Genomic DNA, 10,181 nt, shown 5'->3' with positions numbered 1-10,181 from the left:
TATTGTGAGAGTTACAGTCAGTACAGTTAGTAAGCAGAGCATGGACTTGGCAATGCTAGACTCAGTGTGGTGATATTATACTGTTGATAGATTTTCAATAGTGTTAAGCTATGAAACATAGATAACAGGATAAGTGATCCTGGAATCATCCAAACCTTTTGAGTCCAACCTGGACACAGGAGCACATCCAGCTGGGGATTTGGGGGGGCTTTTGTCTTAGCTTTTTCACAAACTCACTGTCTTTATCCCAATTATGCTTAATCTAAGTTAGGCACAATATCACTGTGCACGTTCTCTGCTGACATAGGCAAATCATATCTTAGGTGATCCTCGGCTTCATGGTGCCTTAAGGTCAGATGAGAAAAACTGGAGTTAATTATCATTTGTCCAGATTCACATTTGAGAAGGCAATGGCTCCATATGCCTCACCTGGCAGACTGTCTTCATATTTCTGCATTCACCGTGGTGTAACTCCTCAATTCGCTTTGTAGCTTCTTGTAAGAGACTGGGGAGGAAATGCTGCCGGGCTGACTGGTGATAGATGATAGCTGGTATCCTATTTAATCTGGGTGCATACCATGCAAAATAAGGTATCACATCTTTAGTTTTTCTCCCCATTTTTTTTGTTGGTGGTGGTTTTTTGTTTTCTGTTTTTGTTTTGACTTGGGTGTCTGTTCAATTCATCCTGTTTATTCATATTTCTGTAAAGGTCCCATGTGAGCCATATGCTCTTCCTTCTGCCCATGCTTGTGGGTCTACATTATTGCAGGGATTGAATCTGTAAGCAGCAGAACTTTCTTAGCCTATGGGGGGTTCTCTGAAAGTGTGTGTGTGTGTGTGTGTGTGTGTGCTTCGCTCTCAGGGCCTTAGCAGTTTAATACTGAACAAGTCGGCTGAGGGGGAAGGCAAAGCCATTGCATGGGGTTTCCGCAAGCTCTGTCTGGCTCCTATCGCAAAGCGGAAAAGATGGACTTGTCTTTGGTGAGGATTGTATCAATGATAAAACACATAAGCCAACCGTGGCAGTGACCCATCGCTGCCTGCACGAGGCTCTGCAAGTGTCTGTATTTAATGCACTCAAGGTTAGCTGGCCACAGGCAAGTAGCAAGTGAGCATCTCTCAGGTTTTGCTTCTGTTTTAAACACAGTGTGAGGGTAGCTCTTAAAAGTGCCCTTGGGATTGGTCTCCCAGAGTCCAAAGGTCAGCTCGAGGAATGAGATAACCTCTCACATGAAGGTCATGGTTACATCCTGACCAAGAGGCATGGGGCATGGCACAGTTGTAACACTGTAGGCCTGGTGCCCAATACAAGAGCTTGAGATCTCCCTATGGCTCCCAATTTGTCTGTGTGCGTGCATGGCATTGGTTTATTTTCTGTCATTCCTAAAAATGTGGTTACTGCTTTTTTCTTTTAACAATGGAGGATCTTCATGAAAGCCTTACGAAATTCAATGTTGAAGGTGGTGTAAATAATTGGGTTGACAGCACTGTTGACATATCCAAGCCATGTAAAGGCGCTATACATTGCTGGGGGGATGTTGCAATCGCAGTGCATGTTCAGGATATGAGTGATGAAGAATGGGAGCCAGCAGATGATGAAAACACCTGGGGAAAAAGGAGAGAGACCGATTTGATTGCTGAAAGCTGGAGAAATTGTGAGACAAACAGAACCGTAAGGTTCCTTAGGGTGGTAAAGAGATTCCTTGAGCAATAAGCCTTCAGTTTATCTGTTAAGATTCATAGCCTGTATTCTGATGATCCATGCACTAAAAAGCTTCTCTGCTGATCTAAGTAGATCAGTTAGAACAGAAACTGGGGCCACTTTGATGTTGAACTATATTGCCTTTTGTGCTATAGCTGTATTTAAAAGCGCAGGAGGTCTCTAGACCATGCGCCTCACTGTCCTTTGGCAATCAAAATGTTCTACAGCTGGAAGGCTTTGTGCCTTTTGTACACCAATGGAATACTTTTCTGGAGGGGAGGATTTGCAGCTGGAGGCCACTGCAAATTACTTATACCTCCATCATTTCTCCCTGCATTCTACCTCTATTTTGTATCTATTTGAAAACGTTGTGGGTTTTCCTTCGGTCATTCCCTTCTGCTACATGTCATATGCCTGGTCAAACAGTTGGATGCCCAGGCCCAATACTTAGTCCTGGGTAGCTATTGGCTCTCCACAGAAACACAAAGTGGAAGTCAGCGTGCGCTCTTACCAAGTACAATGGCCAGCATCTGAGTGGCTTTCTTTTCCTTCTGTTGTGACAGTTTCCTCCTGCTCACAGTCTTGAGAGAGGTCCTTGTCTTTCCATTGGGCATAGACTGGATCTCAAAGACCTTGGCTGTTTGGAGGGTTTCTTTGGCATGTCCATTTTTCTCTACTTTCACAGGGCTGTCCAAGGTTGCCTGCACAGTTGAATTGGTGCACTGATTGGAAGCAACTGGCACAATCAGCTGATGGTTACTTGGTGCAGCTGGTTTGAAAGTAGTCTTCTCGGGAGGACTGGTGCTGGACATCATGTCCATTTCCATCTCTTCTATGTGACTCTCTGCCTCCTGGACAAGATTGAAATACCCGCAACAGAGAAAGAGAGAGAGAGAGAGAGAGAGAGAGAGAAATATACAGGGAGGAGTAATGAACAATTCTTGCAGGGAAAAGCTGGATGCTTGTTGGTGAGTCATCAACCTCCTTTGTTGCCCTCTACCTTTTTTGGCAGATGCTTGGCTGTTAATCGTTCACATAAGAGAATATCTTTGGGTAGATAAGACTGGCAGAACTGCAGTGAAGGGCACTGACCTCTTTATTACACAAAGGCTAGGAAATAGGAGAGACATTGCCTCTGCGCCCTCATGTATTTCAGCTAGGTTTTCATAAAATGAATAGATAAATAAATCAATAAGCAAAACTCAATAAAGCCAATGCAGTTTCAAGCCATAGAAGAAGAAGAAAATCAAAGGACACAATTGTTAAAATGTCATGGCTTTTATAGCTGATCTTTAGGTGAGCTTAGTCTGGCTTTTTGAGCTTTCTGATCTTAAACCTTCTGCTTTACTCTGAGGAACAGGAAGAATATTTAAATTACCCTATTGAATGTTAACCTTTGCTCTTAGCTTATTTTTCTCCCACCCTACATACATTCATTTTGTATCCTGAAAGGGAAACAGGGAAAGCTGAAAGCTCTGATAAGCTACTGCTTCTCTTCAGCACTCACCACTTTGCGCTTATTAACTTGGAAACTCCCATTGGACTTCACAATAACTGTGCAGAGCTTCACGTCTTCTGGATGCATGCATTTGTCCTAAGGGGCAAGCATCAGCTCAGAGGTTACACAAGCAGATAGTAATTAGGAAGGGAAGCTGGTAAGGGAGGAGATATAAACATAGGGAACAAAGCAGAAATTAATTGGTGTGACTATGGCACTATAAGTGTTGAAAGAGTGCTCTGAAAAAGAAATAATGGAGGCAGGTATCCCTGGTGCTGGGAAGGAAGCTACAAAGCTCTGGCCATGTTTCAGTTCACCCTTGTCTCCGTTTCCTTTTCCTCAAACGGAACAGGTTTCTAAAGCAATTATTAGGATGTAGTTTGAGGATGGTGTCTCTGTGGCTATACATTCCTACCAGTCATTTTGTACACTTCCTGGACTGGCACTCTGATAGGCAGTCTCACACTTGACACGCTCAGCCTCGTTTCACTTATCTCATGCTTCTCATGCAAGACTGGTTTTTATAGCTGGATTTCAGCAATATCATACTGGTCAAGTAGTTTCTACAACTACCAAGTAAGCAATGCTGATAGAGCATTTTTGTCTTGATCAGTGGGGCTGACACAGGAAGTGATGAAATCTATGGGCTGCAGTGAGTCCTAACACCAACCCCAAATCAGCAAAATCAAAGGAAACGGGGTCTGGCCAAAGAAGCGGTTCCTAGCGCGGAGCTGCTAATAATGCATTCGCTGAGATCCAGGCAGGCTTGTGGAGCAACCAGCCATTGCTTCCCAGTGACCTGGCAATCCCTGTGTGCAGCTGGGGTTCCCCAATAGCATCGGACACAGCATCCGTCTTTGTGAGCCAACATTGCCTATGCTCCAGGCAGTATCGTCCAAGGAGAGGAGGACATGCTTCAAGGAAGGAAGTGGAGAAGGAAGGGAAAAGGATGGAGGTGGGTGAGAGCAAGATAAAGGGTCTCAGTACCTTCAGCGGGGCCTGGGTGTTAGAATCCAGGGCATGGGTGCTGCGCTTGGTGTTGACGCGCTTCCTGCGCTTCCGGAGCACTATATAAATCTGTACATACACCAGCAGGGTGACGATGAAGGGAACATAGAAAGAGACGACAGAGGAATACACAACGAAGGCAGGATTGGCAATAATACACTCCTTCTCATCTGGAAGACAAGAAATTTCAGGATCATGGTCTCAGCTGTGAAGAGCTCGTACTCGCATTCCCGTGCTTTCTCTCTGTGCCAGAAAGCGCCGAAGTACCCAGGGAAGGAGGGGCTCTGGGGGGGACCATCATGCTGTGTGTGATTTCCTTTCCTGCGTCTCAGTAAAGCTGTTTGTCACATGCCTTTCTTTGTCACATATGTTAATATAATAGTCATTTTTAGTGATATTTTTTGATAGCATTGACGAGTGTTATGTCTACATAACCTCTGTTCTGATGTGTCTATAGCCCTAATCTGGGACAACAAGAGATGAAACATATTCAGAAATGACTGAAAAATGGGAGAGGACACTATAAATAGAGGGATGCATTCTGTTAAGCATAAAACCTGAATCCCATATTTATTTTGAGTTTTGTAACAGAAGTTCATCTGGGACTCGGTAAGGCCAGAGAGATGCTGATAGCTAGCTCTAGAGAATACAACACTCACCTGTATTATTGAGGCCAAACAGGATTGGGCAGGAGATGGCAAATGAAAGCACCCAGACCACAGCAATCATGACAGTGACTCTGCGCTTTGAGCTGTAACGGGTGTTGTACAGCATTGGCATTGCTACAGCTGTGTACCTGCAATGTGAAGAAACACACCAGACTCTTTGTTATTCTGCTGGGGCTGATAAATCCTGTGGGAAATTATTTCTAGCTACTGTGTCCAAAAGTCAAGCCCAGAAAGAGAATATAGAGAAAGCCAGATTTCATGAGTCTCCAGGTTTCCTGTTTTGCAAAGCAGGAGGTTGAGGTAAGTCCAGCATTTCTCTTTCATGCTCTCTGAGTCTTCCTTTGGGGGTCTGTTTCATCACTTCTGTATAGAAACAGAAGGTTTGATCTGGTAGGGATATACACAAACAGGTTAAATTCAGTTTACATTTTCAAGGTTAGTGCTGACCGTTTTTTTTTTTTTTTTTCTAAATGTCATCTCTCCAAAGGCTTCAATAGCCTCCAAACCACTTCAGCCAGTCTAACTCTCACCATTGTCAAGTCTCAGAGAGACAGTTGAATTCAGGCCACATAAAGATGATCTTGACCACACTCTTGAGTGCTACACAGGCCTTGACAAGACTCGCTGCAATGGAGCCCTCACCTGTCAATGCTAATGGCACAGAGATTGAGGATACTGGCAGTACACATCATAACATCAAGCGTTACAAAGATGTCACAGTGGATTCGACTGAACTTCCACTCACCAACCACCTACAAAGAGAGAGAATATAGTCAATAAAAGTAGTCACTGAGAAAGCACAGCTGAGAGGGTCTAAAGGGAAAATTTTGCATAGACATATAAAAACTATTGCTAGTTTAGGAGGGATCAACACTTTGTCCACAGAAGTTTCAGTTTCAGAAGTTTCATATGCAGTCAATCACACTGCAGTGCCAAGAAGAATCTTCAGGGTCTTTGTGTTGCCTGGGAGAAGGGTCTGGAATGATGGAACTGCCACAGACAGAGTGTTCTGGTCCATTTGAATCATAGTTTAGAGCTCTTTCCCGAGGGCTAGGGTGATTTCATCCTTGCCAATGCCATCCTGTTATTCTGTATTCTGAGCTGGGCAACCCATAAGGGAAACACAAACCTGGCCTCACATGCTCCAGTGACGTAAGAGAGCACAGGTCTCCTCAAAGTCAGCATGAGCTATATAATAGCTTAAACAGGTTTCCAAAACGTTACAAAGAAGTAACAGAAAGGAAATACATTAATTTTATCTCCCTAACCCCTCTAATTGTATTTACAGCCTTTCATAAGATACCTTTTTTTTTTTTTTTGCAATTACACCTAGCAAAGATAAGTAATAGAAAGCAGGTGCTTTGCTTTGTTTCTTTTTTTTTTTTTTTTTTTTAAGTCAAGTCAGAGAAGAAATTCCTCATACATTCCTTTTCACAAACAAAATTGATTTAATTCAGAGTGAAAACTCTGTGACATGTATTACATAAAGTAATAAGGACAGAGAACTAATACGAACATTTGAATTACCAGTAGGCTTTTTATCTTCCCTTATCTTTCTACTGAAACCAAAATTTACAGTTAAGTTTAACAGCAGTTATTAGAACTACTGTATTTGGCATGCTATGGGGAAAAAAAAAAAAAAAGTTTTTTTCCCTCTAATATAAATAGGTTCCTACTGCACTTGAAAATAGAATGAAAAGACAGCTATTCTTCAGTTATTTCTGCTCTGATATACATAACCATGGGCAGCATAAAGAAGAAAGAATGACTGCATTGAAGTCTGAGTGACAGATGAATACACAGTGATTAAAAAATCATTTAGAAGACGAAGTCACATCAGTAACTGCATTTGATTAGAATTTGCCCAAAGGCAAAGGTTTCCTGCCAGATGTAATCCCGCATGGCAATCAGTTTCATGAACTCATAATTATGAGTTTATGGGAGATGCTGTAAACTGCAGCAACTCTTTTCTCCTACTTTATGCAATTATGCATGGGAAATTCCAGTAGTTTGGAGGTAGAAGATTTATTTCCAACAGAGATGATTTTGTAAAAGGATTTACAGTGTTTTGATATCCCTTTGTCCCAGCTTGTGATAGACCCTGGAAACCATTACGCTCTTTGCAGAGCAAAGGATTTTGGCCACTTATGATTGGAGACTGCAAGCACAGAGAGGAATCACAGTGTCCCTAACACTGAGCGAATCTCTGTGAGCAAATACTGACACGTGTCTTCAAGTTGTGGTAGATAGGACTGGGTTTAGCAGAGTGTGGATAAGAGCAGTCAGGACTCTTAACCAACACAAAATCTTATCAATGGTGAGATACACAAGTCTAAGTTTGTCCTCCTTGGTAGATTAATGAGACTAAGCTTCCTAGCCAATTCCATGCACACACAAACCCAAAAGGAGGAAAGCATCTTCCATACTAAACTAGGGGCTGTCTGAAAGAGTCCTAGTCAAGCATAAGAGAGTGGGACCTTCTCACAGAAAGAGCCTGTGGTGAAAATGGGTTGTTGCAAAAAAGGAATACAATAGAAGAGTGTAACTAATCCCAGCGGTATTAACCGCAATCACTACTAGCCTGGGGTCGTGTTAATAAGCTGTAGCACATGCACAGTGCTTTACATTTTTAAAGTGCCACACAAACAATAATTAGCTAGAGTGATAATTAGTATTGTGGATTCTCAAGAGCCTGTGTCGTGTCAGTAGGTTTGTTTTGCTTTGCATTTATGTTTAATAGGCTGGTAATGGCTTCTTTTCCCTGTTCTCCTCCTTTTCTCATCTTCTCTCCAAAAGAAATTACAATAACTTGACAGTAGTTTCAGCCTTTTTGCTTTCTTGTCACCCTTCATTCTCTCATGGTCACTTATTCTGGTGCAAAATTGCCCCAACTTTTGGGCTAACTGAAGAACACAGGCAACCCATGCACCAAAAGGGCCAAGGGAATAAGGGTCATTCAGCCTCTGTTCCCCTTTCCTTTCAGATTTGCCTTTTCATTCTTTCCAGTTCTTTACTGTATCAAGAGTCATTTGCCATCAGATAAACATGTGGCAGTCTTGGGAATACTTGGTTTTCCCAAACAGTGCTGCTCAAAACAGCTCTGTACGCAGAAGCATAGAGCTCCTTTTTCATGAGAGTACCTCACTTATGGTTCTGTTTCTCTTAACATATTGTGACATAATAGATCTGCATTTGTATCCTATTTACACAATTCCCTGCTTTTCTGAACGCTGTGGTCCTTCACAATATGCTTTTGATTGCTATTGGCTGCAGTTTATATTAGTGTGACAGCCATTGCATTGCTGCAGATTCGTTCTCATGGTTGAGAAGGCAATTTGTGTAGTTTCAAAAGAAAACTCAAGGTCCTATCACTTTTGAACTGTCTATTTAAAAGACAGATTGCCAGTGCAATTGGGTTGCATTTTAGCCTTCTGAATTTTCAAATCAGCCCATCACTTGCTACTATTTCCTGCAAAAATCTAACCAATTGTTAGGAAAACAAGAAACATTTTCATTTTGTGACAAGTAGGAAGGCTGGAAATTTTCTTGATATCCAGGCAGCTAAACCTCCTCTCTCACTATCATCCACCAGAAATATTTGGTACTGTGAAAGAAAACTCTACCACCTACCTCCAGATAGACCACCCAAGGCATGACCAGAAGTGCCAACAAGAGATCTGCCACTGCCAGACTGACAATCAGGTAGTTAGTGGTAGTCTGAAGGGCTTTTTCCCTGGACACAGCCATGCACACCAGCACATTGCCGAAAACAATAACGAAGATGAGGAGAGTGAGCAGCATGGCATAGTAGTTGTACTGAGGCTTCTGGTCTGCATTTGACTCATTGAGTGGCTTGCTCCAATTCCTGTTGCTGATGTCACCATTGTACCAGGAGAGGTTTAATGGATCCATGTATGTAAAAGTGCCACGTTCCAGCTCCACCCTGCCACAGAGAAGATGTCAAAAAGACAGTCAAAGGCCAAAATCTAAAACAAAGCTAAAATCATCTAATATGTGCTACCTCAATACGGAGCCTTATTGCCATCGCATAAGCTACTAGGTCCTGCAAGGAGCGCAATGTTTAATGACCTAACAGGGAAACTACAGGGCCAGATGTGGAACTGTAGGTGGTGTCTTGAGTCCATGTTACCTTGTTTGTCTGTGCCTCAGTGACTTCGTGAAATACTTTGGAGTGCTGAAATAGTTCTATAAGAGTTGAGCTAAGAATAAAGACAGATGTTTCTCCTGCAATAGCTGAAAAATGATCCTTTACAATTTCAGAGAGAGAATTCAGAAAAAAGTAGTACAACGGATGATATAACTCACGTTTCAAAAAATTTTTAAAGGGGGAAAACTGACACATTAATTTTCTGAGAACCTTTCTCTTTTGCCATAGTGTCTATCCCAATTCCAAATGAAAAATACAGAATTGCCTAATTAGCATAGGTTATAAAAAAACAAATGGTAAGCAGATAACAAAACATCTTGATTCCAGGCTCTATAGAACCATCTCTGGGTGTACATACACACACACATACACACAAGCATGTCCTCGTGTGATGATAGCTTATGTTTTTTCCCTTGATGGACCTGTTTACATCCCTGACTCTCACATTCATGCAAATGACACAGAAACATCATTATTTACTGCTTTTTCAGTGAGTAGTGCTAACTTCTGAGCTGCTGAGCAGTATCAGGTGACTCTGTATCTATTATCCATGATCCTTTCGAGAGTTTTCTTCTGTAGCCAGTTCCTGAACACCTACGTGGGAATATTATTCCAGATTGGTTTAACAGCAAAAGTACAGCAAGTAACGTTATAAAGCAGAAATTCCCTTTGAATCCCTGTGCAAGGCTGGTTTAAAGATTTGCTTTAGCAAAGGCTATATATGGATGCAGGGCATTTTAAAGCAACCTATTTAAAGCATCAGACACTATCAACACAAAAACGAAGAGGAGTTAAGCAAATATATTTATTTTAGAGAGGATAGCCTTTATGCCTCTAATAAAAGCTTTAAGTATCAGTCAGATTTTGACATGTTCCTAATTTCTAGGTGCAAGCGTGTAATCCACTAATCCACTCAGTAGCACTCACAGTGGGATCAAAAGGCACCTTGATGCTATTTTGGTCTGACATTGTTAGATAAGGCCTAGCTGACTAGGCAACCCACCACACATACCATAATCCTGTTTTCCAAATTATATCCTGCTGTCTATGGCTAAAGCCCATATAATGGCCTTGTGAACTGCAAAAGCCACTGAGAGGTCTTAATAAAATCGTGGAGCCTCTATGGAGGGTGCCTCT

The 10,181-nt window shown here is 42.1% G+C and overlaps 1 protein-coding gene across 1 annotated transcript in view; it reads right to left on the bottom strand.

Annotated features, from left to right (window-relative positions):
* Window positions 1-1,039: 1,039 nt before the first annotated feature.
* DRD2 (dopamine receptor D2) overlaps window positions 1,040-10,181 on the bottom strand; it is a 32,659-nt gene continuing 23,517 nt past the window's right edge. Inside the window, exons 2-8 of the mRNA XM_088527386.1 lie at window positions 8,507-8,819; window positions 5,519-5,628; window positions 4,868-5,004; window positions 4,188-4,378; window positions 3,210-3,296; window positions 2,214-2,553; window positions 1,040-1,605 (exon numbers count right to left, since the gene is read on the bottom strand). Of these exons, the coding sequence (XP_088383512.1) occupies window positions 1,412-1,605; window positions 2,214-2,553; window positions 3,210-3,296; window positions 4,188-4,378; window positions 4,868-5,004; window positions 5,519-5,628; window positions 8,507-8,788 (1,341 nt within the window). The 5' untranslated portion in view covers window positions 8,789-8,819 and the 3' untranslated portion in view covers window positions 1,040-1,411. The remainder of the gene's footprint in view (window positions 1,606-2,213; window positions 2,554-3,209; window positions 3,297-4,187; window positions 4,379-4,867; window positions 5,005-5,518; window positions 5,629-8,506; window positions 8,820-10,181) is intronic.

This window comes from Tinamus guttatus, unplaced genomic scaffold (genome assembly GCF_059628265.1).
Source record: "Tinamus guttatus ecotype Peru unplaced genomic scaffold, ASM5962826v1 Tinamus_guttatus_pri_ptg000284l, whole genome shotgun sequence".
In the NCBI taxonomy this organism is placed as follows: Eukaryota; Metazoa; Chordata; class Aves; order Tinamiformes; family Tinamidae; genus Tinamus; species Tinamus guttatus.
Note: the sequence above shows the minus strand (reverse complement) of the source record. Positions and strands in the feature narration are given on the sequence as shown.